Below are 17,814 nucleotides of genomic sequence, written 5' to 3'. Positions count from 1 at the left end.
TGAGGTTTTATAATTCATGTGCTTCCTGTTGGAGTTTGATTATGATCCCACAGAGACACACACCCAAAATCAGATGCAGATGGATCTGCTAACACTTACAAATACACACAACAAGGAGTTCATATCAGCACACACACACACACACACACAAACACACACATGCACAAAGGCTAATGTCATTAAAGTCTGATGGCAATAGAGCTCTTAGATGTTAAAGCTTTTGCGCACAGGACACAACAGATGCTTTCTCTGAGGAATTAAATGCCTGAGGATGAGCACACAAGAGTAGCTAAGAAATACACACACACACACACAGAATTAGGACTAGAAAGTCAGCACGTGCAGTTTGTAGCAGTGTATGGCCACCGTCTGCTCAAGCGAGCAGATTAAAGGGATTATCGTGAGACTTTTTGTGTCTCGGGCACACACTCACACACACAAACCTCAACACAAGTCCTCTAACAGATTTTACGATACAGATTTCAATAACATTAACATACACTACCAATTAAAAACGTCATTGTTTTAATGTTTCTGAAAGGAGTCTGTTATGCTCATCAAGGTTGCATTTATTTGATTTGTTTGAAAAATGCTGCTTAATATGTTTATCAAAAGAACAGTGTTTATTAGAAATATAAATATTTTGTAACATTATACATGTCCTTCCTATCAATTGTGTGTATCACTCACATTTACACATTACCAATATTTGGCCTGCTAAAAGACACCGTTGTGCAGCGTTTAACAATCATAACACAGGATGTTTATATAGAGTATTATTGAAATAGAAGCAAAATCAGCTTGTTATATTCTAAGGGTCAATGAGAGGCTGGAATGTGAAAAAATCCTAAACCTGAACAAAGTAAACACTAAAAAGTAAAAGAAAGAAATAAATAATGGTTTTAACCTTGATTTAATGTAAGAAACCTCGACCTATGTTTTATAAAAATGTAAAATAATGGCCTTTTTAAAAAACTATTGATGACTATGAACAGCAAAAACCAAAGTAAACACACATAGTTCGAATACGATTAGGAGACATCAGTCTCTTCAAGAACAGACTTCATTCCGGACTCAAAATAATGCTGAAAGGATTTCTGAGAGAAACACAGCATAATTCTAAAATTATATGCCCTTCAGAAATGTCTACTGGTCTGCTCCACATCCAAAACATCTCTTCTAATACATGTCAGGACTGATGATACATCTACACTGATCACACATCAGCCAGAGCTAAGAGAAGCCAAACACACATGGGTTCAAGACTAGGTCAAGATACGGCAGGCATACTGAAGAAAGAGTGAAGATCTAGGTCACAGACGGATGGGTTACTAACACAAGGTTTTGATCTCGGGAGGTTACAGGGCACAAATGCTGAGGTTAAACAGAGCTGCAAACTTAGTTTTGCACAGATGGTTTGTAGGTGTTCCTCAGAAATAAATCTGACAACATCAGCAAACCACTAATAATCTCAATTACTGCACAGAACTTCTTTACAGAGATATTTAACCACAACATTTAAAAATGCAAAGTTAAACATAAGAGTCCAGTTTGAAGATCAGTTTTGATGTTGTCTTGACAAAGCCTTATCTAAAAGTTTTAAATATATATTTTTAACTTAAAGTTTGAATGTTTTATATGGAGAAGTCAGAGAAGTCAAAAGAAAAAGTTTACTAAGATGCTAGAATGTTTCTAGCACGTTTTAGCACAATGTTAACATGTTTCGAACATGTTTTAGCATAATGTTAAGATGTTTCGAGCATTTTAGCACAATGTTAAGATGTTTCGAGCATGTTTTAGCATAATGTTAAGATGTTTCGAGCATGTTTTAGCATAATGTTAAGATGTTTCGCGCGTGTTTTAGCATAATTTTAAGATGTTTCTAGCATGTTTTATCACAATGTTAACATGTTTCGAGCATGTTTTAGCATAATGTTCAAATGTTTCGAGCATGTTTTAGCATAATGTTAACATGTTTGTTTCTAGCACGTTTTAGCATAATGTTAAGATGTTTCTAGCACGTTTTAGCACAATGTTAGCATGTTTCGAGCATGTTTTAGCATAATGTTCAGATGTTTCGAGCATGTTTTAGCATAATGTTAAGATGTTTCTAGCATGTTTTAGCACAATGTTAACATGTTTCGAGCATGTTTTAGCATAATGTTAAGATGTTTCTAGCATTTTTTAGCACAATGTTAAGATGTTTCGAGCATGTTTTAGCATAATGTTAAGATGTTTCGAGCATGTTTTAGCATAATGTTAACATGTTTTGAGCATGTTTTAGCATAATGTTAAGATGTTTCGAGCATGTTTTAGCATGATTTTAAGATGTTTCTAGCATGTTTTAGCACAATGTTAACATGTTTCGAGCATGTTTTAGCATAATGTTAAGATGTTTTGAGAATGTTTTAGCATAATGTTCAGATGTTTTTTAGCATGTTTTAGCATAATGTTAAGATGTTTCTAGTATGTTTTAGCACAATGTTAACATGTTTTGAGCATGTTTTAGCATAATGTTAAGATGTTTCTAGCATGTTTAGCACAATGTTAAGATGTTTCTAGCATGTTTTAACACACTGTTAACATGTTTCCAGCATGTTTTAGCACAATGTTAATATGTTTCTAGCATGTTTTAACACAATGTTAACATATTTCTAGCATTTTTTAGCACAATGTTAACATGTTTTGTGCATGTTTTAGCACAATGTTAACATGTTTATAGCATGTTTTAACACAATGCTAACATGTTTCTAGCATGTTTTAACACTGCCAGCATAATTCAGCATGTAGCTAGGATGTTTATATAATGTTTTAACACATTGCTAAAATTTTTCTAGCATGTTTTAACCCAATGTTAAGATGTACTAGCATTTTAACACATAGTTTAACAAACAGAAAACGTGTTTTGTCATATTTTAACACATTTTTACCATAATGTTACTGTTAATGTTAACATGCTTGCTTAAATGTTTTTGCATGTTGATATTCAGTTTCTTTAAGTCAGAGTCATAACATCTTGAAGAAGAAGGGGAGTCTGGACATTAACAGGTCAAAGGTCAAAGGCGTAGGTTCATGTACCGTAGAGCTAGCGTGTACGTGCCCGGCTGTCTCTGGCTTTCTCGGATCAGATAACTTCCTTCAGCCACACTGAGCAGTTGGTCGGTTTCCTCTCTGGAGATCATCCCATGATACCTTCACAAGAAACCAATCAGAGAAGGAATATTAATAAGACCGAATTAGGTCTGAATCCTGAATTAGCTTATTTAAACACTGGGGATTCATGTCAGTCCACACCAGCAGAATCTGAACTGGGTCTGTAAGGAGTGTAATGAAACTCACTCTCGTCCATAGTACTTCGGCCGATTCTCCACCTGAAACTCCATAGAGAGATCATTACAAAAAAAGTTCAGGAGCACACATATCACTGGGGAACATATACAGTGCTATTAGAGACTGATTTAAGAAACTAAACTGATGTGAAGTAATGTGTCGTCATCACACTTTAATAAACACATAAATATAATGTTGACTAGAGTTTAATTATTTTATCACAAAATGATGATGAGTTTCATGAGGGACATAAAACTATCAAAACTAATGGGTTATTGGTGACAAACTGCAAAAGAGGAATATAGAGAAGACGGCAATCTTGAGCAGTGTGCATTTACTGTTAAACTGGAACATAGTTAACGGATGTACAGGATGATATACATCAATAATAATTTATATAATTAAAAGGGATACTCCACCACCAAATGAAAATTGTGTCATTTATCACTTACCCCCATTTCGTTCAAAACCTGCAAAAGCTTAGTTCGTCTTCAGAACACAATTTAAGATATTTTGGATGAAAACCGTGAGGCTTGTGACTGTCCCATTGACTGCCAAGTAATTTACACGGTCAAGGTCCAGGAAAGTATGAAAGACATCGTCAGAATAGTCCATCTGCCATCAGTGTTTCAACCGTAATGTTATGAAGCGACGAGAATACTGTTTTTAAGCGAAGAAAACAAAAATAATTACTTTATTCAACAAATCCTTTGTCAACAGTCTCCTCTGTGTCTCTTCATTTCACAATATATTTTAGTTTTCTTTGCTTAAAAACATATTTTCATACTTTTCTGGACCTTGACCATGTCATTTACCTGGCAGTCTATGGGACAGTCACAAGCCTCACGGTTTTCATCCAAAATATCTTAAATTGTGTTCTGAAGACGAACAAAGCTTTTACAGGTTTGGAACAACATGAGGGTAAAGTGATTAATGACACAATTTTCATTTTGGGGTGGAGTATCTCTTTAATAGAAGTGAACATATATAGGCTAATCTTGGGACAAGTACTGTGAAAATCATCATAAAGGCCATCTCGCTCCACTATGGGGTGTGATGACCCCTTCCTGGGACAAAAGCCCTCATGGGTAATCTCATCCCAGCTGCTTTGGCAGAATATGTAAAATACATCTGATATCATTTTTAATAATTTATGTCTATGGAAAAGGTGCCAATGATGTAAAAGAGTAATCCAATATTCTATGCAAATTTATGCACTTTTGACAGTTTAATTAAATTATTGAATAAAGCACAGTCAAATCAGTTACTCCAGTCAAAACTTATTCTATGAATTATATATAGACCTTTATTTGTATTTAATGGGATGTCATAATAGAAATAGACTATGCATTCTCAGATGGCCTGTGCGTTAATAATGAATATCTTTTTAATAATACACTGGATAACAATAATTATTAAATCAAATAATGAAAATCCCACCAACAACATGCTACTGGAGACCTTCTGACCCAGTTCTCAGGGTGAGAGTTCATCTGTCGAATCTAAATGAATTACTGCATCTACAAATCCCTCGCTGACAAACAGACATGAACATTTTAATATGCAACAAAACAAAAACTATTTGACAGAATGCCAGCTGGCCAACCAATAACAAGTATCCCAGAGAGCCCTGTAATAAATGCTGCTAATCTGGATTTGATTTAGATTCATTTAGAACTAAAGAAATATATTATAGATTATACAGATTATATATTTTTTTTTAATCAATATGCATTCTTTTTTCAATCACATTCAGCATATGCATTTTTGCTAATTACTGTGAAATACATCAGGACACTTTACTCTAAACCGTGATTTTAACGGTATACGACTGTAAAAATAATATTGTAAAAACCTGTTCATTGGTCAGTATCTTCCCTTATTATAAACGGTGGAAAACTGTTACAGACCTATTGGGACATTTCATGTTATTTTACAGTAAAATACTGTTAAATGCACAGTTTTTGGAAGTGAAAAGGAACAAGCCTTCTTTACATTTTCAGTGTGAAAAAAGCAAACTGACATTCCCAGAATTATTTATTGCATTATTTTAGTCTCGTGTGTGTGTTAATATGATGTGTTTTGTGTTTTGTGTTTGTGTGAATTGCACTGTGTGCACTTTATATATTAGTTTTTACCTCCTCACTTTATGGAAAAGCTGTGATGAACTCTGATTCATAATTTTCCTTTCTCTTAACCATATGTGTTTTTATGGTTATCAGTATGCTATAGAAACTGATTTTAGTAATTTGGTATATTAACATTACATTTTATTTATTTTTTACCTGTAAAATGTGTAGATTTTTTTTTACGGATTTTATTTTTCATTTAAGCTTTTCGGCACCAAAAAACAAACAAACAAAAAAAACAGCATACAACCAAAATATTGACATTATAAAAAAACAACTAACTAAAACCCCCACCTGAATACATTTTCTTTAAGTGTCCTTTGGTCACATTTAACCCTTGATACGCCAATCAGCAGCATAAAGCCAACACTCAAATAAATGAGCATAACACACTCCACAACACTCTCTTGAATGATTAACCTTGAGCTCACAGAGATCCAGCAGCACTGAATTCACAAAGCGTCCTCATCCTCGCTTCCCTTCCCCCACGTTCATACAGGAAACACACACACACACACACAGACACAGGGCAGAGGATCAGTGCTGTGTGTTTGCAGGTTTACCACAGGGATTCAGACTAAAACACATCGGAGAACTTTAACAATGAGAAAAACGAAAGGTGCTACACAAATCCAGATTTATACAGCTACAAATATACACACCCAGGAGGAATAAACCAACCGATGCAGCTTTACACTGTAATGAAACACAACACCCAGACAATGAGAAGTGTCAGTCAGTGAATAGATGACTGTTTCTGGGGAAATGGGATGTGGGATGGAATAACATTGTTACCTGATGGAAAAGGCAGAAAGTGTTGAGTGTTAATGCCGTGTGTGTGAGTTGTAGGTGAAATGAGCGACAGGGTAATAAAACTAGCTAATGATGGGAATCAGCAACACTAGAGAGCTAATCAATCACTGAAAGCCAGAGTTTAACAGTCAAAGGGCCCGTGTGTGTGTGTGTGTGTATGTGTGTGTGTGTGCTGAGTGTGCACTATTTGCTGTATGAAGAATGAGAGCGTCTGATTTCAGTCTTGGTTTTCTCTATCAGCATCCTTAAATGCTAATATCAGCAGTGAGCAGGTGACATCAGATAAATGAGCCAATTGTTTCACACGTTTTCACCCAATTTCTCACCTCATTTATAAAGTTAATTTCATTACATTGGTTCTCTCCTATTCTGGAAATCAGGAAAAACAGGACATCAAAATTGGCCCCATTTACTAGAATTAATGTTCCTGCCCATTATGCGCACAATTCATCAGTTCTTGTTATTATAAATAGACTTCATTTTTCAAAAGGAAATATATGTCCATGTGAAGTTACAGTAAAGATCCTGCTATTGTTATATATATCTAATATGCTGTGATCAAAGCTGTATTTTCAGCATCATTAATCCAGTCTTTAATGTCACATGATCCTTCAGAAATCATTCTGATATACTGAATTGAATATTTCTTAAAATCAGAGTTGAAAACACTTTCTTTTTTCCCCCTCAAGATTCTTTGATGAATAGGATGTTCGGAAGAACAGCATTTATTTTAAATATACATTTCTGGTATGTACTCTTAAATTTTAATCAACTTAATGCATCCTTCCTGAATAAAAAGATTAACATTAAATATATAAATATATATATTTAAGGCCATTTTAAGGCCACTGGATCGACATGAGGGTGTGTAAATTTTATTTTGGAGTGAACTAACACTAAGTGTAGTGTGCATTTCTTACCCAAAATAATCCAGAATAATTTTCTAAGGATACAGAATATCTAAGGATAAACATACTGTGATCCTCCCCTGAAAGAGAGTTACATAAGACTCTTAACATTCGGGGAATGAACGCTGGGTTTTCCTTCACACATGAACACATTCTTGATAAATATCAGATGTAACTCCTATCATTTCAGGTGTGTGTGTGTGTGTGTGTGTCTGTGTGTGTGGGTGTAGCATTGCTCCTGGCTTTAGTCATAATGAACAGAAATCTCTGCAGTGCACTACAAAACAGATCAGCAGAAAGACACCACACACACACACACACAGTGAGTGTGTGTGTGTGTGTGTGTTCGAGGACTCTGGTCAATGATTTGCATGCTCTGAATGCTGAAAACATTTGCGGGGTCTTTTGAAGGGGATTAGACAGGGTTAAACCCTTCACCTGCTCTTTACAGAAGCAGCCCAGAGCAAGAAACGCTCCAGAACCAATCCTCAAGAAGCCCTTGAGATAAACATGAGGAGCAGAGTGCATCTGGTTAATGTTAATCCACCGTTAATTAATACGGCTGGGGCGGGGCGGGGCGAGGGGGGAATGGGGTCCATGTCTGGGACTAAAATACCTGCTGAATCGTGCTAACAGCAGGAGACCCCCGTCCCACCGTCAGCAGATCAACATCTTATTAAAGCTCCCTCCACAGACGCCAGCGTCTGTGTCTTTTAAACGAACATGTTCCTTATCATCATCCAGCTGCTATTTCAGCACAAAACTGGAAGGAACATATAAGGAACTGCATTTCCTTAAAGAAAATTAAGCCTATTTTATACTTTTTAAAGTTTTTTTTTCATGACAATTAAGTACATATTCTTTTTCTTTCACCACCAAAAAGCAAAATAAAACACATGCTGTTTTCATCCCTGCAAGCAACAAACCAAACCAATCAACCAGTCATTGAATTGTATCATCATGGTTTTTGTTGTGCTACTTATAATTTATGCTGATTTAAATATAATAATAATTGGATACATGTGTTTGCCAGGAAAATACTGCCACAATGTCACAAAAAAGTCCTATAATAGGTTTCATTTTCTTTAAACATAAATAAACCACCACAGTATTTGTTGTGTTGCCTATAATGTGTTTAAAAAATAAAATAAAATCATTTAATGTCACATTGTCAAATAAATAAGTCATAAAATAGGCCTATTTAAGGCTCTTATTGTTTATTTCTTTCTTTTTGTTTAAAAAAAATTTAAATACATTTTTGCTGGGATAAATGTGTTGGTCAGGAAAATAGTCACAAAAAATGTCTTTAGAAATAAATAAATAAATGAAATAAATAAATAAATAAAACCATCACATTATTTGTTGTGCTGCCTATATATATATATATATATATATATATATATATATATATATATATATATATATATATATATATATATATATATATTAAGGAAAAAAAAATAATTTATTAAATTAATGTATAAAATAAATCAAGAAGAGCTTTAGCTCAAACCATGGTAATAATGCTGCAAATAATGTTCAGTTTCTTCCACAGAGCAATAATTTCGCTTCATAAGACCTAAAAATATTGCCAGGAACCACAAGCATTCATTTTTTGTTCCTTGATATGCTTTTTTTTTTAATTGTCAAAAACGTTAAGTCACTGACATTTTATGAATCGCAAAGGACAATAGCTCCATTTAAAAATTACTGTTAACTTTACTGTTCTGCTGAAGAAGAAAAAGTCATGTACTGAGGGTGACTAGATTAACAGCTTTTTTTTTTTTTCTGAGGGAAATATATCTTTAATTATGATTTGCATATGATCCCTAGCATATTACAAATCCCTGATATTATCGTCAAATAATCTAGCAAACAGCAGCTGATATTGACTGTCAGACTTCCTAATGAATGTTCATCTAGCGCCACCTATGCACTTTCAATGGAGTGCCCCTCGAGCTACGTTTCATTTACATGAGGAAGCTGTTGATAAAAGTTTTAGTAGGAGTCATGGGTTTGTTCCAATTCACGTTTTTGTTTTTCAAGTTTTTGTCTTTTTGGAAAAGTCATGTTTGTGTCTTTTTGAAGACATTTGTACGTCACAAATCTCAAAAGCACAACAGTGTTCAGCCCCGTTGACTCACCTCAGATACGCAGGTGACTCTGCGAGGATGTGGCGCCTCCTGCTGGAGCTCGTACACTATTACAACATAACACCACACGCGTTTCAGAAGCAATACATCTGAATTATCATGCGATATCTAAATGCATATTTCTGTATTATATATGATTCCTTAAAAAAAGTGAAATAACTTAATTTGTTGTACTGTTCAGATACAATCATTCACTGCTCTAGAAGAATAACGTTCAACTGTGAAATGTTCCTGCAAACTAGCTCTTACAATAAATACTTTTATATAACACTTATGTTGGTGTATTAAAAAGTAAACTTACAGTAGGATTTCCATACAGGCGGTCTGTACTCATCATTATCTGAGAGGAAGAAGAGACGAAGAGACGAAATAAATAAATAAATACAATGCAAGTCAAATGGATGAAAATTAAACATGTATTTTTGAAAAAGTCTGTGCATGTACTACAAAAAGAAGAAAACTGAATTCCCTAACGATGCCTGCAATAATATTAATATTTCAGCAACTTGACCTTAACTTGATATATTAATTATTTCAAGCCCGAGTAAACATCAGCAGTATACTCCACATGAGCCTCACAAACACATGTCCATGTATTGTCTATGTGAGACTGCCACCTGCTGGGAAACATTAGGATCTGCAGGGTTTTCTTCATTATTTTTACTGAAGATTTCTTATATTTTATACATTTCTTTTATTACGGTTATGATCATTGCTGTTCCATTCCTTTTGCTTTACAATCCAAGTCACAGATTAACTAAATACAATATTAATCAAGCATTTTATTATAAAGATATACAGTAAAAACAGTAACAATATGATTATTTTTGTGTGCAATTTTAAATAACTGTTTTCTATTTTTATATATATTTTAAAAATGAATTATTGTGATCAAAACTGAATTTACAGCATCAAATTAGCATATTATTATGATTTCTGAAGAATCAGGTGACACTGAAGACACCTATGCTGAAAATTCAGCTTTGATCAGAGGAATAAACTACATTATTCAAATAATGATAAAAACAAAATGTTTATTATTTTAAATTACAGTAATATTTCAATTTTTTTGATCAAGTAAATGCAGCCTTGGTGAATAAAATAATAATAATAATAATAATAATAATAATAATAATAATAATAAAATAATAATAATAATTAAAGAATTACTCCAAACTTTTGAATGTAACATAATGAACACTCATTTTGCTTTTAATTGAACATTTTTCCCCAACAAATTCACTCAGTAACACCACTGAAATGAGTGTTCTATTGAACGGTTTACTATGCTTTTTTTTTTGCATATCTATCCATCTACCTATCTATCGATATAGACAGACAGAATGATAGATAGATAGATAGATAGATAGATAGACAGACAGACAGACAGACAGACAGACAGTAATAAAGATAGACAGACAGACAGAGAGACAGAGACAGACAGTCGGACAGAGAGATGGATAGACAGACAAAGAGAGAGAGAGAGAGAGAGAGAGAGGATGACAGGGAGAGAGAGAGAGGGGGGGGGGGCAGAGAGAGAGAGAGAGAGAGAGAGAGAGAGAGAGAACTCACTCTCACTCTCTCGGAGGAAAGACAGCTTCCTCTTCCTTTCACACAAACTTACAAAACAGAAAATAAAAAACCCAATTATGTTCATCACAATAGGCACTTGAAAAGCGTTTGGATATATTCATCTGAAGAACACAACAGTGCGAGTCTGGCTGTGTAACACAGTGATAGACAAGAGTTTCACACCAAACATTCAGAGATATCTTCTACAGTCAGACACATTATACTTCTGATAATCTGAGTATGATTCAGCACAACATATTCATAGAAAATGGCTGCTTCCTCATCCAGAGATAAGAGCAAACATATGTCTTCTTCATAACTTCAACAAGTGTTTGAGGCTTACTGAGCTCAGGCACAGTCATGTGATGATATATATATATATGTATATATGCGTTTAGATGACAAGACACATCCACGAGCTCCTTAGTCAGGTTTCAAGATTATAACTGAAAGTGTAGATGCGCTTCATCAGAAGTCTTTCAGCATTTTTATTCCAGTGTGACATTATTCTTATATGCATATTCGCCTAATTAATATGAGCTCATAAACAACATGCATATTAAATACAGAAGCATCAAAAGGTACTATTTTGATAGAAGAACGATCAAAATGTTGATAAAACCCGTTTGCCTTTTGTAGTATCAGTACCACGACAAAGCTGTGGATGAAGTCTAAGTTATTTTGAGCACATGATCTCAGTGTGAACCCGCACTGGAAGTGAGTTTGTCATAAAAACCCTGATCAGCATCTCTCTGTCTGAGATCTGATGCGCGTCTCCCACAAACAGAACTCAGATCTGGACTCACCGAACACATGGAGGGCCATCGCAGACAGTGATGCAGGTCTGGACTAACATCCGAGAACCAGTCCGGAATTATGACGAACAACCTTGTATTCTGGAGGAGAAGGTTTATGAACTGTCCACTGTGGGAATCCCGCATAAGCGATGTTGCCGAGCTAAACTTTCATCCACCGAGTCCGAGAGCAACAGCTGAGCAATGAGCGCAGCGCAGACCGCGGGAGAACCGGACCGGTCTCTGTTCCGAGCGCGCGCGCGCGTGCCCGGGTGTGTGTGTGTGTGTGTGTGTGTGTGTGTTTGCTGCAGCTCTGAAGCTCGGATTCACTCTTCACATCCCAGTACTGAAGTCGCCATCTTGTGAGACCACATGACCCGATCACACTCACACACACACACACACACACACCGCGCGCGCGCTCTTCCTCAGGGACTGCAGCCTCCTCGCGGCGCGTTACCTTGGAAACCTCCTCAGTGTGACGAGATGATGCTGAGACACGTCTAAGACTTCAGGTGTATAGAATTCACGTTCACGTGACGTGCGTGTATAAATGCAAGCTTTTTACTCTGTTCAAATGCGTTACAGTATTACATGTTGAACAGAGTTTTTTTTTTTTGTTGCTTTTAAGAATTCATAAATGAATTGTTTAAATAAGTTTTTCATTGCCGATCTTCCTTTGCATTATCAACTCAGATCACATTATTGTCACCGCAACGTTTCAAGATTCTAGATTCAAGATTGTTATTCGTCACAGTTGTATTACTAAAGAATTATTAAAGAATACAAACACAAGAAAACTATATATAAAAAATAAATAAATAAAAAATATATGGGAAAAGTAAGATAAAAAAGAATAAAATAAAAGCTTAAAAAATTAAATGTGCAGGACAGTATACTGTAGACTTAATACATATTAAGATGAGCAGGAATGTACAAGGGGAGAATGTGAAACAGGATGTACAGGGTATTTACACAGCAGCAATAGTAATACTAATAGTAGCAATAGTAAATAAATAAAAATGTAGTGCAGTGTCAGTGTCAGTTTATTCAGTATCTTACTGATAATTAAGTGAAGTCATGTACAGGTTAAGAGACTGAGTTTGAGTTTAGGAGCCTGATGATTGAAGAAGCTCCTCCTAAGTGTAATTACTAATGAAAACCTTGTGGGGTCTTTAATAGTTCTGTAGAGAGAGAATACACACTAGGCCATATATTCACTAACAGCTTTAAATACTGTTGAAATGTATTTTCAAGGAAGATCTTGGGTGATGTAATGTGGTATCCATGCAGACTTCGGGTTCAAATCCAATTCACAAACATGGATTTGATTCTGATTTTGATTCATTTATAAAACCCATTTTGATTATATAGTAGCCAGAAATCCCCTCTCATTTATTGGCCTACAGAGAATCAAATGTACATTATCTGAGCCCAAACTGTGCAGTTCATCTGTGTGTGTGTGTTCATTATCTGATATAGATTGACTCCAAAACAACTGAAGTAAACGTTATATTACAACGTATCCTTGTGGAAAACTGTGAAATCAGTAAAATCATTGTAATATATGTGTAGTCTACATTATTAGTGTTTAAAATATTCCATCACTAAAAGTAATGAAAATTTGACAGATTCAGTACGATCATTCAGTGAAGTCTCTTTATGAATTATCATCACTCCAGTCATTTATTTCTTGAATGGGTCTTCACTGGTTCTACTGTATGTTTCTGATCCACTAAAATGATTGAAAAGGTAACTTTTGTGTAACTCACATTAAATTACATGCAGCCTGCGGTGACCAAATATGTATGTGTGTATATATATGTATGTATATGAGTGTTTGTGTGTGACCCTGGAGCACGAAACCAGTCTTATGTCGCTGGGGTACAATTTTAGCAACAACCAAAAAAACATTGTATGGGTCGAAATTATCAATGTTTCTTGTATGCCAAAAATCAGTAGGATATTATTAAGTAAAGATGATGTTCCATGAAGATATTTAGTAAATGTCCTACTGTTAATATATCAAAACTTAATTTTTGATTAGTAATATGCATTGCTAAGAATTCATTTGGACAACTTTAAAGATGATTTTCTCAGTATTTAGATTTTTTTGCATCCTCAGATTCCAGATTTTTCAAATATTGATATTAAATAGCTTTCAGAGGATGTATACTTCTCAATTTTGAAAAATTGACATGTAAGACTGGTCCAGGGTCACATACGTGTGTGGGTGTGTGTGTGTAAATATCTATATATCTAAATCTTATCAGATTCATTTCAGTCTGCACGTGTGTTAAATATAACTTATTTTGTGTTTTATATTCTCCAAACTCAGCCTTGTGAGAAATGTAACTATTTACATACAGTGCAAGTTGGTAATTTTGTAAGAATTTGATGCTTTTTTAGAAAACGATGCTTTCTAGACATAAATAAGCACCATTGAAGCTCTGCTTAAGCTTGTACCTTGCATTGTTTAATTCTCCAGTATGTTCCCCGATGGCCTGAACTGACAGAAGATGAAGTGTGTACACTGACAGGAAGCTCACACAATAGCAGCGCTTACACTCACAGGACATCAGCCCCTCACACTACACTATTTATTGTTCAGCTCTCATTTCCTGCTGTTGAAGGAAAGTAAATATCCTTTTTTTGAATACGACGAGAATAAAAAGACGTGCATGGCGTGCCATAAGATGAAGCAATGGTTATTTTGGCCTAAAGATAGGTTTCTTCTTTTGGAAATTGCTTGTTCATGAAGTATGTTAAAGACCATGATGATATATTTAATTTGCTTGTCAATAAAAAAAAAACAGTCTAATTACTAAGAGATGTCAATAATTTGAAATCACAACTGAGGAAATATATCTCATAACTGCCATTACAACACACAATGCAGTTTCAGCTAGTGTGTTAATAATACTTGATTCCCCTAAATTAGAGATAATAATGTGCTAAATATAAAGGTACTGCTCGGCTAAAACCATTTGCATGCTTAGATTAGTCTTAAAAGTTAAGACACCTTATATTTTTCATATTTTTTTAAAGTCAGTCACATAAAAACATAGATTGATCTAATTTGAATCTGAATCGATAAACACTTAGTTAACTGCTGGTTAGTCAAACTAGCTCTCAAGTCTCATTCTGAACTCCCCTTGGTGATGTTTATGCATCTGGCCCTCACTTTGACCCGTGTAGCCATGACTGGAAAGCTGGGAGTCTCATCAAACTGAAGATGCTCTCATCCAGAAACACCGAAAGGTCAGTACATTCACACTCTGTTTAGTCCATCTCAATCTCGTCAGGCTAAAGTTCACAGCTGGTTAAAAAAAAAAAAAAAAAAAAAAAAAAAAAAAAAAACCCAGAAAAAACAAGATGATGAATGAGCAATAAGAGAACACAGTCAGAGGGGCTGTTTATAAAACTATACAGCGATCAAACAGCAGGGGGAGCAGCAGCACTCCTCCTGAGTACGACTGACTCGACGAATCGTTCATCTGAATCGGTTCCTTTAAACGATTCAGTTCACAAATCACCTTGCTTCTTAACCACTTTATATAAACTACACCAATTCTATTATATTAAATCTTGTAACACTAATTAACGTTTTTGTATTTTTAAATCGCATTTCATAAAAACGTCTGGAAACATACAGGCGAACACACTTAGAATAAATTATTAGAAAATTACACTGCCACATGATAGAGCAACGAATCTAATAAAAGCTAACTTACTTTTAAAACAAAGTTAAGACATGAAATATGTATTTTTAGTCATTAATGCATTAGTTTCTAGTAAAGCGGTTTACCAAGCCAACTTCAGTACATGCTAATTGCTAATAAATCACTGTATATTGGCTGGTGCTTACACTGTAAGTATGCTAAGTAAATTTGTTTAAGCAAATTTATTGTTAATATCTTGTCAGCATTGTTGTTAAGGTAAGTTTGATTGAGGAGTAGGGCAACTTTCTGTTTTAACACCTGTTGTGTGCATCTTATGATTGTTTTCTTCTTATTTAGAGTATTTTGAAGAATGAGGAAACCAGGCTTCCCTTCAGATTAGGTATCGTGATGATCACAGGGATGATATTCATTTCCCCAATAGATAACACAGTTTTTCACAAAAAAGTACCAGCGAATAAACAGCTAAAACAGTATTTCCAAATGTTTATGCAAGGCTGTGACAAAATGTAGAGTTGAATTCTCCAGAAGATGGCAGAGTTTACAAAGCAAAATATCATTCAAATAAGACAAATACAAGACAATGGAGGAAAACCGGGTTCACTCAATGACAAACCCTACAGACGCTTTAAATAGCAATTAAAAGATTTATTACAACTTTAATTTAATTTATACATAACTTTCACAAGCTACAAGTTGACCGCCAACACAATAATTATCACACCCTTTGTCCAAAGTGGACCAGGTTAAATAAGAACAAAACCCTGGTTGTAAAGCTGCCATTTCCAGGCTGAAGGTCTAAGAGTGCTGAGATGTTTGGTGGAAACACTTCTCTTAGAGAATTCAGTCATGCAGGTAAAGCACAGAGTCAGACAAATTCACCTTTGAAACCAAAATCAAGTCGATTTAAGAGCAGAACGAAATGCAGCAAAGTCTTGTAGAACTACACAGTAGTAAGCCAATAGATCTTAAAGAGAGAAGAGGATGATAACGAAAGACTTCATCTATTTTTCTTACTCAGTAATCATCCCTAAGTGTAACTTCATAGTAGAACTTAAGTTTTATATCCGTCATCGTTTGCTTTTAAAGCTCCAGTTTATTGTTGCTTTATTGTTTGCTTTGAAAGAGCAGCTCCAGTTTCTTTTCAGTTTTGTGGAGTTTTATGCTAAAGACAGAATTGCTGAAGACGGTTTCACAGGTTGGCTAGAAAAAGCCTTATTTAAAAGTTTTTTTTTTTTTTTTTTCGTAATGATCCTAAGACAAACATAGTACCAGTAGAGATCACATACAATGATTTCATCAGAATGGCATTTACAATGCTTCCTTAATTACACTGTAATCAGAAAGACAACCGAAGCGAATTAACTAAGGAACTTTTCTCATTGTTTCTAAGAGCACAAATACAAAGTCAGCCACTTTGCAAGTAAGTGGGAAAAAACACTTATAAAATAAGCATTCAGAATAAGTCCAGGGCAAGTCTACTTCACCTAAAACTTCACTGTAAATAACTTGTAAGAGAGATGTGTTATTGTGATTTCAATAACCTGCAACAAATAAATAGCATGGTGAATACAATCACTTCCCAATCAACAATCATTCATGTCAGAAAAGAAACCTTCCTTAAACATGCCAGGAACCACATGAAACATTCACACAACACCACCTCACGATTTCAGATCAGATTTGTTTTAACGCTACTCCTAAAATCAGCTGGAGCGGCTTGTGTCAAACAATGATCGCACAAACACACAAAAACCTTTCACTCCCTTAATGTGCAAAATATAAAAGGCAAATAAATTATAAAGTGGCCAATTCCTTCATCTTCAAGCCTCTGATAAGTCCGTATCCTCTCATCCGGACACATCGTCTGGATCCTTCCTCAACTCAATAAATACACCACAAATACAAAAACCATAAAACAATCAGTACACTTTCCCGCATAACCTCCCGAGTGCCTTCCCCGACTGCTGTTCTCAACGCGCTGGATTGAAAACAGCTCAAATGGAAACAGAGGGGAGACGAGACCGGAGTGTTCCTGGGAACATCTCGCATCCCTCTCATTTCAACATGTCTGTCAGGAATCAATGTGACCAATCAGAGGCCGGATCAGCTTCCTGAAGACTGGGTGTGAGAGGAAGAAGCCCCGCCCATGTGCGAGTCGTCTTCCTCTTCTGTGCTGGGGTCTGCAGCGGGACCCGGAGCGGGGCCGGAGCCGAGGGCTGCTGTGGAGGAGCTGACGCCGTTGGATGTGCTGATGGAGCTGTGCTGGATGGCCTCGTTCTGTGGGCTGCTGGGAACAGACATCTCCCCACCGCTGTCCTCCTTCTCCAGCTCTGAAACACACATCGCAGTCTTTTGTTTTAATAGATGGCTTAAGTACTGTTGGTTAAATCACTGGAAAAAAAACAACACATAAAATAAATTACACAGTAAAA

General features: G+C 35.4%; 2 protein-coding genes across 3 annotated transcripts in view; both read right to left on the bottom strand.

Moving 5' to 3' along the window:
* Window positions 1-12,073, bottom strand: part of LOC128019589 (N-chimaerin-like) — a 48,368-nt gene extending 36,295 nt beyond the window's left edge. Inside the window, exons 1-5 of one of the 2 annotated variants that reach the window (XM_052605656.1) lie at window positions 11,712-12,072; window positions 9,635-9,673; window positions 9,325-9,380; window positions 3,340-3,371; window positions 3,079-3,192 (exon numbers count right to left, since the gene is read on the bottom strand). In XM_052605656.1, the coding sequence (XP_052461616.1) occupies window positions 3,079-3,192; window positions 3,340-3,371; window positions 9,325-9,380; window positions 9,635-9,673; window positions 11,712-11,730 (260 nt within the window). In that variant the 5' untranslated portion in view covers window positions 11,731-12,072. Of the gene's footprint in view, window positions 1-3,078; window positions 3,193-3,339; window positions 3,372-9,324; window positions 9,381-9,634; window positions 9,674-11,711 lie in introns of both variants that reach the window. The other variant, XM_052605657.1, reaches the window with a different exon arrangement.
* Window positions 12,074-16,006: 3,933 nt separating this feature from the next.
* The window catches only part of LOC128019591 (cyclic AMP-dependent transcription factor ATF-2), a 30,102-nt gene continuing 28,294 nt past the window's right edge, over window positions 16,007-17,814 (bottom strand). The window contains exon 12 of the mRNA XM_052605659.1: window positions 16,007-17,712. Within this exon, the coding sequence (XP_052461619.1) occupies window positions 17,486-17,712 (227 nt within the window). The 3' untranslated portion in view covers window positions 16,007-17,485. The remainder of the gene's footprint in view (window positions 17,713-17,814) is intronic.

The sequence above is a fragment of the Carassius gibelio genome, chromosome A9, assembly GCF_023724105.1.
Source record: "Carassius gibelio isolate Cgi1373 ecotype wild population from Czech Republic chromosome A9, carGib1.2-hapl.c, whole genome shotgun sequence".
Taxonomy (NCBI): Eukaryota; Metazoa; Chordata; class Actinopteri; order Cypriniformes; family Cyprinidae; genus Carassius; species Carassius gibelio.
Note: the sequence above shows the minus strand (reverse complement) of the source record. Positions and strands in the feature narration are given on the sequence as shown.